This window comes from Acipenser ruthenus, chromosome 1 (genome assembly GCF_902713425.1).
Source record: "Acipenser ruthenus chromosome 1, fAciRut3.2 maternal haplotype, whole genome shotgun sequence".
In the NCBI taxonomy this organism is placed as follows: domain Eukaryota; kingdom Metazoa; phylum Chordata; class Actinopteri; order Acipenseriformes; family Acipenseridae; genus Acipenser; species Acipenser ruthenus.
In genome coordinates this window covers 114714346-114728204 of record NC_081189.1, presented here as the reverse complement: position 1 = coordinate 114728204, position 13859 = coordinate 114714346, and the positions used below count along the sequence as shown (strand labels likewise).

At 37.6% G+C, this 13859-nt stretch overlaps 1 protein-coding gene across 7 annotated transcripts in view; it reads left to right on the top strand.

Moving 5' to 3' along the window:
* The window catches only part of LOC117421205 (C-terminal-binding protein 1), a 173980-nt gene that overhangs the window by 100212 nt on the left and 59909 nt on the right, over window positions 1–13859 (top strand). For 4 of the 7 annotated variants that reach the window (XM_059034328.1, XM_059034311.1, XM_034035300.3 and 1 more), the window contains exon 2: window positions 8314–8386. The exons of the other annotated variants lie outside the window; for them this stretch is intronic. In XM_059034328.1, coding sequence (XP_058890311.1) covers window positions 8341–8386 — 46 coding nt within the window. In that variant the 5' untranslated portion in view covers window positions 8314–8340. The remainder of the gene's footprint in view (window positions 1–8313; window positions 8387–13859) is intronic. 7 annotated transcript variants of the gene reach the window in all.

Below are 13859 nucleotides of genomic sequence, written 5' to 3'. Positions count from 1 at the left end.
ATCACCGATTTACAGTATTTCCTAGCCACAATTTAAAACCGGAAAGACATTTTTAATGTAAAGTACAGTACAATTGCATTTTTCTTTTTTTTTATTTTTACTGTGACCTTTGCATGCAATGCACTGATCAGCTTACACAAAAAACTCGTGGTCACTCGTCGGTCCCGGTGAGAAGGGTAGACACGAGAGTTGTAGCCCCTTTATTTTCTTCCTGTATTAGACTACCCTCACTTATCACTTCTGTAGAAACTGTACTGCAGTGGCATGGACTACACTGCTGTACCTTCAATTGCTTGCCGTAGGCTCTGTGATAAGCAGCCACGATTTTAAACAGTGGTTGCAGTAGCTGAATCAGTTGGTGTTTTGGATGTACAGCTGAGAATTGTACTCTGTTTACGGGACATTTGAAAAAGAATGTTGTTTACCACAATCCTGTCTCTCCCTCTAGAAAAAAAAAATAGCTTCAAACTTCCCAAATACTGTACGCATGCATGATCTGTGTAGCCGTGCAGTACAATGTATTTTTGCTGGGTGTCTTTTTAATTTATTTACAAAATCTCTTTATCCCGACCTTTTTGGAAAAGCAATTACCCACACTGTAGGAAGGATGATATCAATGCTGATGCTGTTAGTAGAGAGGGTTATAATAAGGCTCGCTTTTACCTGTCCTAGTAAATAACTCTTTCTTTTTTTTCTTTTTCACCAACTGCCCTTTTTTCCATTTCCATTTTCCAACACTGATTACAAAGTGATGAATTCATAATAAGCCCGAGCCTGTCTGGTGGAGTAACTTTCAGAGCTTGCAGTGAATGGATTGCATATCAGATATTGCAAATCTTTTTTGGAGCATAAGGAGCACTCTGTATCAGAACAGATATTTTACCCAGATACTTAAATTCCTTACCAGTTTTATCTCTGAGATTATGCATGACACCGTCTGTCCTGGTTGTTATCTTTGCTTTTTCATTTTCTAGTGAATGGTTCTTCAGAGTCTTTGTGTGTGTGTGTGTGTGTGTGTGTGTGTTAATGTACTGTATTAATTTATTTTCTATATGAAATGGGGAAATCATCTTCAAAGAAAATGTATCTTTTATAGACAGGTAAAAAAAGTAATGGCCATTATTATACAAACCGTTCTAAAGTAACAGCTATTGTTGTCAGCCGCTGCAGTTGGATGGATTAAGCAGTTTTATTTCTCACTTTTGTTCTTGGCCACCTCTTTCTCAACACCAGAATATGATAATACACATAAAGCCCTTCGAGATTGATGACTTTAACCTTATAAAATAGCCTTTAATCCTTGAGGTTTTTGGAGTTGTCTGTCAAACGGTTGCATTAAGAGTATAATATTAGGAATGTCTTTTAGCAGAGTGTCACTTTCTTGAGGCATTACCAAAACAAATAAACATGAGCCTGGAGCAGCGTGCGGAACAACTTTTAACATTTTATTTAATTAAGTAAAACTTATGGGTGTCATACCCGAACTGCCTGAGATCACATCTCTCATACAAGAAGAGACATCCTACACAATGTATTAATTGTATATAAAATTTTTAAAAAACAGCAGACATAATTTGCACATTAAAATTTATAAAAATGATTGAAAACAATTGCCACTCTAGAGTGAAACAAAGAATGCTATTGTATTTTCATCATGAAATACCATCTGCACATTGTAAGCCAAGGGAGTACATACTGTACTTCTTGCCAGTGTACTGTAAGATTGGAGATTACATTAAGTAAAGTGGGTTAACCAGCAACCATGACGCTGTAGGGTTGACCAGTTTGTATACTGGCACAGTAGCAGACAGTCGTGCATTCTCATCACATTGCAGCGTAGCAGGGTTTTCAAAATAAGACGGCGACAGGCCTGATCCACCGCCTAATATTATGTTTGCGCCAGCTACTCCATTAAAAAATATTGGGCTTATTTTTGGGTATTATCATTCAGTCCATTTTTTTATCGTAGTATCGTACTGTAAGGCGATATATAGTACATAATAACTCTACATATGCACCAAAAAAAAAAAGTGTATTCCTTTTGTTGTGATATCTTAAAAATGTGTACCCCGGTGCTTGAGATATTGGGGGTTCATACATAGAGGCTTTAAGAAGAAAGGTATAATGGGATGTCCATTGATATACAAATGCTGATATACAAATGCTTAAGTGCAGAGGTGCTGAATATTATTAATACCAGCAGAATACGGTAACCCCAGTTTCATGCAACAGTTGTGATGGTGACCAAACGGGTGTGAGTACTGTTGTGTAAAAAACAAATGCTTAAAATGAACAGTTGCATTTAAGAAATTTGGAACAAGAACAGCGAAAAATAAAAAAAATACACTTAAGGTTTGTGTGTTGCGCACATGCATTAACAAAACACCCTGAAAACTTAACATAAAGAAAACTATTTTAATGAAGGGCTGTGAGCAGCAAAAAGCTCAATAATGAAACAGAAAAAAGGAATTGAAAAGGTTACTGTACCAATAAACCTACGTGATCTTGCACCTGTCAAGTCGCAGAGTGTCTAACGAACAGATTTTTTGAGTCTGTTGGAATCATCTACTAAAGCAGCCGCAACATTGTTTACTGTCAGGAGTTTAGGAATGATTCCCCAGTTAGATGATGAGCTGATAATATCTCTTCAGCCAAAGAAGCAAGCACAGTAATTTAATATGTTACCATCAGGGTTTTCAATTCATTTTTGAAGTATGTGGCACTTACAGGGTAGCCATCTCATCGAGGTGTGTAGCGGCGAGGGGGGAGAGTGTGGGAGGGGGGGTGCATTCTGGCACATTGTTGCATGGTTTAAGCATGTGCTAGACTAGTAGTGGTCTGTTTGTAGTGTCTGACAAAGTATGAGTGCAATGAAGGAGTTATATTTCAGCAAGGTAAGACCAACAAGAAGAAAAATGGACTTTAGGATCATCGAGGCCCCTGCAATACAAGACTGGCTGAAAAAAGAAGTGGTATTTGCTAAGAAAATCACTGAAATAGTCTGCAAAATATTCACTTTCACTCAACTTAAATATACCTCCACTGCTTTAAAACACACAAGTTATACAGAGTAGTGTGCAAAACATTGGGATTGTACTTGGGACTGTAATTAGGGAGTGTACTGCTGATAAACAAAATATTTAGGGACTTAAAAATGAAATGTACTGCAGCTTACTTGACTGTTACAGTACATGCTGTCAGATCAGGACTTGACTAATGCTGAGCATGGGAGCTGCAGCATGCTGTTTCCATATTACACCTGTACACAACTGAAGGTGCGGCCACTAATTCCGCACACATTTTCAGCCAGTCTTGTATTGCAGGGGCCTCGATGATCCTAAAGTCAGCTTTTCTTCTTGTTGAACTTGCCTTGCTGTGAGCAGTGCTGAAATACAACTCCTTCATGGCACTAATGGAGTACTTTGTCACACTACAAGCAGATCACTACTAGTTTAGCACATGCTTAAACCATCCAACGTTGCGTCAGAATGCACCATTCTAATCCTTTCAAAAATGGGAGGTGACAGCCCCCTCCCACAGAGTCCGACATTGGCCCTACGCGTCACGATGAGATCGGTGCCCTCTGCTACCTTGTAAGTGCCACATCCATTAGAGCTAATGGAAAACCCTGGTGTAGACCGTTCAGGAAGTGGTGAACTACACAATATTAGCATGCCAAGAATAGAATGCATTTCTTGCATTCAGCAAATGGGATATAGAGGAGTAGCTCGTTTTGGGGGGAAAAAGGGAGAAAATTATTACTTTGGATTATGTTTGGTTATTCAGTCAAAGTAGGACAGAATAAGGATTTATGCAAGTGAGTAAGCGGCCACCAAAAGCTCAGTCCCGCCGGTTACCGTTAAATCCAGTATTTGAATGTGTTGAGTAGTGCGTGCTTGAATTTCACCACACACAGACAAGGGCGTATGCCTGGGGTCCACTCGGAGTGTATTTAAAAACCCTGAATGAGAATGAACTTTGCTTCACAGTAACTGCATGTCTTATCAGCCCCCTCAGGTGATAATGGATAAAACTTGCTATGAGGTGTGTGACCTTTTGGAAGGTTGCTATTGTAAACCTCTTAAGGCAATTTATTATATCTTTGATTTAAGTGAGTTTGAGATGACCCCAATCAAACTGTACTGCAAAATATGCAAATGTCCCAAAATCTAAATATATTCCCTAAGTCGGAAAGTATTTTTGTGCTGTACTGAATGTTATATAGGGACTGAAATAGAAAAATAAAAACATTCTACATGCATGCCTGTCAATTATGAATACATGTAGTGAAGGCTCCCGTACATATGTACAGTGTTTCACATACAAGTGTGCTGTATCAAAACTATCCAGTTGTGATGAAACCTGGTTATTGTTTAGTACAATTTATTAAGGGGATACCTGTCATATCTCTGCCTGTCTTTACATTTTTACATGTACAGTACTTGGAGGATGGCCAGAGATTTTGCATCACCCTATAGAATTTTGCTACACAAAGTCAAATGAAACCTGCTGAATAATAAGATATTGAAGTATATACCGCTTTGCAGTTTTCCATAGCAACAAAAAATGAAAAATCTGTCAATTCAAAATCTAACATGAAATACTGTACTACTATTATGGCTTCTGGTAGTCTTTTGCGATATCACTTTATAGTTTATTTAATTTACATGATGTTAAATAAATTATGTTCATGTACTGTGTTTTTTTTTGTTTTTGTTTAGTTTTTTTTTTCTTTTTTTAATTGTCTCAATCTTAACATTCTAGGCCAGCATTTCTCAAACTGGGGGTCCCGACCCAAAAGTGGGTCGCAAGGCTATTGTAGGGGGGGGGGGTCGCGTGATCACAAAAATACTGACATAACCTTAAGATAAAGGGCTTCTGATTTTCGATTTTAACTGATAAAACACCCGATACAAAAATGCAAACACTGGAAATGGTTACTCAATTCACGTGGACTTCACCACTTTCCCATAAAAAAAAAAAAAAAAAAAAAATACTACAGTACAAAAAAACTAAACAAAAGCACCTGGGCAATGTCTCGCCTTCCTGACTGCTATCTATCACTGATTCGTTCTGAATACTTTAAACTAGGGGTCTCCAACCCTGGTCCTGGAGAGCCCCAATCCAGCAGGTTTTATAGGTGTCTTTACATCGTCACTGGCTAAAGATCTGGAACACCTGTTAATCTTGACTAATTAAACTAATAACTGGTTCAAATTAAGTAACTGAGAGCTTGGTTTTAGGTAGTGAGAATTTAAAACAGAATTGCAAATTGTGGCAAAATGTAAAAAAACGCCTAGACCCACAAAAACCCCCGAAGAATGTGGCCGTGACCATAATGATTCTGTTGTGGAAGACAGCAAAGGAAAGAAGGTACAACTACATTTTAAGTGCTGTCTATCGAGTTACTACTATTGTGACAGAAAAAAACGCCCAAGCATTTTGGAAAGTAACTGAAAACAGTAATTTCAGTAATTTCAATTTCAGTAATTTCATACAGTATATACAAAGTGAAAGCCCCGAAAAAAATAAAAAAGCAACAATTTACATAAAACTGAAATAGATAAAAAATAAGCACCGAAAAAAAACAAAAAACAAGAAGCCCTACTTAAGATCCTTAGCATTACATTACAGCGCATATACACTTAATCCTTAACAGTAAAGGATGTAATATGAAGCCATAGGTCCAGTTTACTAAGCGTCCAGATGCTTGCTTGTTTGTGCATATAGTTGTGTACGAAGTGCTAGCACTGGTCAAAAAAACTGTTCAAACTGTGTTCAGTTTTTTTTATGTTTCACACGGTTTCTCAATTTGCCACAATCCTTGGACAAGGTTATAATTATTGCTACAATCAGTGGCGACCAGCCTGTTAGCTGCGAAAGATTACACAGTAAATTTTTCAGACAGTAACACGTGTTTCTTAAATGTCTACGTACCCCTGAAGAAGAGACTTTGAAAGTGGAACTTAAAGAAGCAGGCATTATTTACAAATTAGAGGAGTACACTTAGGTACCGATAGTATGTGCAAGTTTTCGATGCTTCGTTCCATTACTGACGGCAAAATTAAATCTTAATTCACACAGAACAACCATCTTGAAGCAGAAACACAAATGACACAAATGGCAGGCTTGCTGTTGATTTAAACACTTCCGCCTCTGTGGGTCTAATATTATGCCATGGTTTAGTTTTGTAATCATCTGATTATTTATTTTACAGTTTAGATGTTTGGTCAAAGTAAAAGTGCATTTTATATTAGCTAAAGTATAATTTATTTAATCCTGAAAACCCTAGCTACCCCCCAGCCCCCTCTCTTGTGGATCTTGCCCCACACTCCACACACACTTTTAGAATTGATTTTTAAACCCACAGAAGAAGAGTTGCCCTTGTGCTTCATACAGGCAGGGCAGTGCAGCCTGGACCCTCATTATGTCAGCCGATCATGCTACACAAAGTTGTTTCCACATGAAGAGATAGTGCCAAGATTGGCGGGCTCCGTACAGGCCTATTTACTCTGAGAAGAGTATGTTCTTTGTAATAATAGTCTGCCAGGCGACACAGGCAAGCAGCGATCTTAAACTGATGGTAACAAAAGGGAGTGACACTGTATCAGTGGAGATGGGCGGCGATTTACAGAAAAAACAAGCAAAAAAAACAGGCATTTTGCTGTGGTTTCTGCTGTATGGTCTACAGTATTTTACTGTTAGAGTTGTCGTTATTTCTTTAGCCCACAGCCACAAAAAACATAACTGTTATTTTTGATCATTCTCTGCATTAGATCTAATAAATAAACATTCTCCTCTGTTGATGTTAATTTATGCCTCAGTGCTCATTATGAACATTCTCTTGCCAATACAATGCCAGAAACCCATTTCTCAGCAATTTAAATCACAATCTGTTTTGTGTGGGGTTTTTTTTATTATTATTTGTTTTATAATTCTTAACAGCTCATTTCTACATTCCTACCCCCCCTCCCCAAACCGTTCGGGCTCATTAAAGTGCATTTTGGAGCTTCAATTTTAGAAAAGTTAATTTAACAGTGATCATTTCGATAAAACATTTTAATCTGGTAGGATTTACATGCTCAACATTTGTTCTTTTTATGTAGAAGATTGTGTTGATTTGCTTAAAGCCAGCCATATTGACAAGTTGGTTTTAAGGCAGGCAGGGAGTTGGTTATGCTTGCATTCTGATGAAGTGCACAGACAGTAAACTAGCGGAATGTACTACAGTAAATGAAATCCACGGAATTGAACGTTGTTTAAGATATTGCCGTGAACAATGCAGACCGGCTACTTTGATTTGTTTAGCTACATGAGTCTGCAAGTTTTTTTTTTAATGTAAAATTCAGTTTTTTTTTTTTAGCACTCTCTGTAAAGAATGCATTGCTGGTGGGTTTTAAAGAGACTTGAAATATTTCCTGTAGACCAATTTGCAATTATATCAATTTGCAATCTACAGAATAATAGAAAAAAAAGATATTTGAAATTGTAGTGCATTTTGTTTCTATTGTATTGCCCCCAAATAAATCTACCAGAAGGTTGACAGTAAATGGTATTCAGCATACAAAAAAATCCTGAGGCATCCTTGTGATCTGCAGATATTGCATTATTGGCTCGAACGTCCATCCTCTAAACAACCTGGGAGTTTAAGGCAGTTTAAGCCCAAACTTGTCTAAAAGGACCTGCTGTGAATACATAAGATATATTTTAAATAAACACAGCAGCTGGCAGCACACACTATTTATTCATATTGAAACTATTATGAACAGACTTGACTAGAGCACAATTGCAGGCTTTTGTTGATGGTTTGAAATAGCTGTGCAGTAGTTAGAAACAGAGCTATTTCTGTCCTCCGCCCTGCCATGAATGCCAGTGGTACTGGAATCAGATTACCGTGACTGTATCGAGGGAGCACTGTTCTACTGCAAGTTGTTTCGTTATCGCCAACGGTTACTACCAAATGCAGTGTTTTGAAAACTGAAATGTTTGTGTGTGTTATCGAGTTTACCCACCAGCTTAAAGCAAACAAGGAAAACAAAAAGTATTAAATTCATTACGGCAGTCAAAAATATTCACTGAAATGTTCAAGCCCCAGTCTTCTGCCTTGGGGGTTGGGGGGGGGGGGGGGGGGGGGGGGGGGGGGGGGGGGGATATATATAATGTTGCTTTTGTAGTGCTTTTTACAGGGTTATAATACTGACTGCCTCCCCCCCAGCATGTTTTAGGAATAAACCTGCTCCAAGTATGTACTGTACCAAGTCAATATGTTTGTTGTGCTTTGTCACTGAATATGATGTCCATTATTTATTATAGATATTTCAAACAGAAAATCGCACTGAGATGGAAAATAATGCCTTTCAAAGGGGTGCTCTGTACATGGCAGCAGGCAAGTCACAATTTTAATATTATTAATGCCCTATATGATACAAGTTACACTGTACTGCACCATGGGCGGATTCAGAATGAAAGGCCCCAATGGAAAGCATGCACTGCAGCTGGGAGTGATGGTCATGGCAAATGTGTGGGCAAGTTATGTGAGACTTTGTCCAGGCAAATTACCTTCCGAATTGCCATCTCTTACGGCTTTTTATATAATAATCTTACAATGTAGTTAAAGTACTCTATTATTTATATTTCATGTTTTATTTTTTTTATCTGTTAATGTAATCTGGCAATACTCATTTTGTTATATTTTTACTACAAATTCCTGTTACTGTATAATTAAAAATAATTGTATTGTTTTTATAGGTCGGCCAGGGTGTCCTCGGCTCACCGTGCACCAGCGACCCCTGTGGTCTGGCCAGGCGCCTGCAGGCTTGCCTGTAAGGTGCCCAGAGCTGCGTTGTCCTCCAACGTTGTAGCTCTGAGGTGGCTGCACGGTGAGTCTGCAGTGTGTAAAAGAAGCGGTCGGCTGATGGCACACGCTTCGGAGGACAGCGTGTGTTCGTCTTCACCCTTCTGAGTCAGCACAAGGGTGGTAGCGGTGAGCTGAGTCTAAAAATAATTGGCCATTCCAAATTGGGGAGAAAATAATAAAAACAATTGGCGACTACTAAATAAAAAAAAAAAAGAAAACTTTTCCCTGCCCCCATTATAAGACACACAGACAGTACTATTGGGTAACAGTTAACACAGGAAGTGTTTATTGTTGTTCTTGTTACACTTGTGTCTCTTTATGTTGTATTTTAGTTTATAACTTTATTCTTGAACTGTAACCTTGTATTACAGTGTAACGTGTGTAAGTCGCTTTGGATAAATGCGTCTGCTAAATAAATAAATAAAAATGGTTACACTTTCAAATTCTAAGCAAGTTACAAGCTTACCAACGCCATTACTCAATAAATAAAACAAACATACTTGTTTTATTATTTTAAATATTACAAGTAGTTCCCTGTTGTAAAAAAATAAATGTATGTGTGTATATATATATATATATATATATATATATATATATATATATTTATTCATATTCATGTTAGTTCAACTCCGAGTCGGTCTTCGTCATCCGGACGGCTGTTGTTAAAACAGAGCTGCCTCATTCCAGCTACAGTTGGTCTGACTTTGGAATGGCACCACCTCCCTAATGTGCTTGCTGAAAAAATCTTAAACTGCCGGTTGATCCACTATGTACAGAGGAATGTCTGCTTTTACACACATTTTGACAAAATCTGAAACCGTTTCACGCTGTTCTTTGGCTGTTGTAAGACGCTGAAATGGTCCAAACACAGTGGTCTGTTTCAGTGTTTTCGATGGCCCTGCAGTTTCGGCCTCATCTTGTTTACGTTTCCTTGCATTCAATTTATGTTCAGCGCTTGCCATGTGTTCTACAATGGTCTATCTACGAGTGTAACAGTACATTACCATCTACGTGAAATACGTGCTTGCCAAACTCGTTGACCCGATCTTTAGGGGTGATGTTTAATGTTTTTGGCATCTTTGAACAGCTCTAAATACTGAAGTAAACTGAACATTACTACCGGAAGCAGTTTTATTAGACAGGTGTGTTTATGTAAATTTAAAGCAACGTTGCTGTGTTAATGTTTATATATTATACGTGTAATGATTTAGTTATTATCAAACAAACAAAAAAAGCCTTGCATTTTTTTTGCCCTTCCCCAAGTGTAAAACTAAAAAATATCTCCAAAAACGTAGAAAATCTGTGTTTTTCTGTGTTATTCCACAGCAAACGGATTCCTAGGATCCCTGATAATAACTAATTGAATTACTAATTATGGGGCTCCTGAGTGACACAACCGGTAAAGGCGCTCCTCGTGGAGTGCAGGACGCGCCCTATAGCCTGGAGGTCGCCGGTTTGAGTCCAGGCTATTCCACAGCCGACCATGGATGACCAAGTTGCGGCACACAATTGGCCGAGCGTCGCCCGGGTGGGGAGGGCATAGGGTGGCCAGGGTGTACTCTGCTCACCACGCACCAGCGACCCCTGTAGGCTGGTCGCGCGCCTCCGGGCTTGCCTGTAAGCTGTCCAGAGCTGCGTTGTCCTCCGACACTGTAGTTCTGAGGTGGCTGCATGGCGGGCCTGCAGAGTGAAAAGAAGCGGTCGGCCGACGGCACACGTTACGGAGGACAGCGTGTGTCCGTCTTCGTTGCTCCCGAGTCAGCACAGGGGTGGTAGCGGTGAGCTGAGCCTAAAATAATACAATTGGCTATTTCAAATTGGAAGAAAAATTGGGTAAAAATCAATTGCCGACTACTAAATTAAAATATTCTATTTACTCAAATTTAAGTTGTACTTTTGTGGCCAAAATAAAATTTCAATTGTAGGGGGAGCGACTTGTATTCAAGGTTTTTAGTTAGGGTGCCAATTTTATATTTGCACATGTCAATTATTCTGGTGCGCTTGAACAAGACCAACTTTACACAGTACTGCCCACTACAGGTATTACTCTCGGTACAGTACCGATATATTAAAATGGCTGCACAGCAAACTTCATGAACATTTTTTAATGCAACTTTTAAAAGAAAAGTAATTTTGTTTGCTGAAGAAAAGAGAAACTGCGACATCTAATATGTGTCAGAAGATGGAGAAGCAATCAAAAGGCTATGTAATACTTTAATATTACCAGTGTAGTACTTGTTGAAATGATCAGTGTGGGTCCGGCTTCAGAATGAACAATCATTTCTTTCTCTATCTTTCTTTCTCTATCTGGAGGAGCACAAGAAACAGAATCACTAAGGTATGTACTGCTTAATGGCGGATTCTCCATCGCCCTCTGATTCTCTAACTTACTCACTGTTATTATGGTCTGTGCCTGGTTAACTACGGGAACCTCTCTAGTGTAAACTCCAAAGTGCTAACTCAAACTTAAAATGAACTACACATTTCTGTCTTGCACTAATTTTGCAGTGTCACATTGGCCAAATTAAACAAACGAGGACAATAAAGCAGACTGAAATAAAGTTGAAGGTAATTTACCCTTTCGCAGCTACCATGAACTGCAATGACTGTCATTCAACACTGAAAGTACTGTACTGTACTCTGTACATATTTTCTTTTGCCATTTGCATTTGTAATATAGTAGGTGACGTACTCTGATGCTTTAATGTACAGTAATACAGAGTTCCCTGCTGGCACCTAGGAATTTAAAAAGTAATTTAACCGTTAATTATTGTTTTTTTTCATTACAAGTTAAGAACATAAGAACATAAGAAAGTTTACAAACGAGCCCATCTTGCTCGTTTAGTTGTTAGTAGCTTATTGATCCCAGAATCTCATCAAGCAGCTTCTTGAAGGATCCCAGGGTGTCAGCTTCAACAACATTACTGGGGAGTTGGTTCCAGACCCTCACAATTCGCTGTGTAAAAAAGTGCCTCCTATTTTCTGTTCTGAATGCTATCTAATCTCCATTTGTGACCCCTGGTCCTTGTTTCTTTTTTCAGGTTGAAAAAGTCCCCTGGGTCGACATTGTCTCTACCGTTTAGAATTTTGAATGCTTGAATCAGATCACTGCGTAGTCTTCTTTGTTCAAGACTGAATAGATTCAATTATTTTAGCCTGTCTGCATATGACATGCCTTTTAAACCCGGGATAATTCTGGTTGCTCTTCTTTGCACTCTTTCTAGAGCAGCAATATCCTTTTTGTAACGAGGTGACCACAACTGAACACAATATTCTAAATGAGGTCTTACTAATGCATTGTAAAGTTTCCTTCCCTTGATTTTAAATTCAACACTTTTCACAAAGTGTCTAGATGAAGACATTTCTGAGTCAACATAAACTCCTAGGTCTTTTTCATAGATCCCTTCTTCAATTTCAGTATCTCCCATATGATATTTATAATGCACATTTTTATTGCCTGCGTGCAGTACCTTACACTTTTCTCTATTAAATGTAATTTGCCATGTGTCTGCCCATTTCTGAATGCTGTCTAGATCATTTTGAATGACCTTTGCTGCTGCAAGAGTGTTTACCACTACTCCTATTTTTGTGTCGTCTGCAAATTTAACAAGTTTGCTTACTATATATAAAAAATCAAGCAGGTTAGTTAGACACAATCTCCCTTTCCTAAAATCATACTGACTGTCTACCAGGATACTGTTACCATATAGGTAATTTTCCATTTTGGATCTTATTATGGTTCCACAAGTTTACATATAATATAAGTCAGGCTTATTGGTCTGTAGTTACCTGGTTATCTGGCCCAGGGGATTTGTTTATTTTAAGAGCTCCTAGTCCCTTTAACACTTCTGCCTCTGTTATGCTAAAGTTATTTAAAATTGGATAGGAACAGGTCAACGTGGGGCATGTTGTCCGTATCCTCCTTTGTAAAAACCTGTTAAAAGTAATCATTTAATATATTTGCTATTTTTTTTTTCTTCGTCTATGATTTTGCCATTTGTGTCTCAGACACAAATGCAGGTCACATTTAAATGTGATTGCATTCAGGGTCTTTTTTTGTGTCCGTATTTAGGGGTGCGACTTGAATTCGAGTAAACACGGTAATAATAATAATAATAATAATATATTATTATTATTATTATTATTATTATTATTATTATTATTTAATAATAATAATAATAATAATAGTAATAATAATAATAATAATAATAATAATAATAATAATTACCCATTACATAAAACATTCATTACAATACCACCATAAATAGCATTCAGGTCCATAGCTATGACCAAGATTTTATCTGTATTTCTTTTTATTTTATTATATTTATTTATTTTGTATTCAATTTTTGTTTACTTTTTAGTTTGTACCATGGATGATTGTGTGTTTTTGTTTGAAATTAAAAAAGTGTAAGGCATAAATATGACTGAATCGCCTTGGGTTTCATCGTAGAGAATTTAAATGACCTAACCTTAACCTAGCCCTATCCTTAGCCCTAACCCAAACCCTATCCCTAAACCTAATCCCCATTAGGGTGTGGGCTCCTATTTTAATTATCCACAGTGGACTATAAGCAGAGGGGTCATATGTGACTATTATTGTAGTTAGTTAGTTAGTTGTGTATTATGAGAGTATTGTGACTGCCTATGGGATACATCCTACAATATCATAAATTACTTCACAAGTTCAGTTAAAAGCACTGTGTAAGGTAAATACCGGCGCTCAGTTCTCAAAAGATTATGAAATGTTTGCCGTGGTCAACAGAGATTGGATCTATGTTGTAAATTTAGCAACTGTAGCACCCCTTATCTGATTGAATTTGTAGAATGTAAAATGTAAATAAATAAAAGCATTGTACCAGAGGATTATAGTACTGTGAATATTCAGCTCATAATCTATTATTGTTCTCACAGTAAAAAATAAAAATAAAAATCTATGTATATATATTTTTTTCTTGGTTATTTTTTTAATCAGTACAATAAAGATGCTTGTATGTTTAAA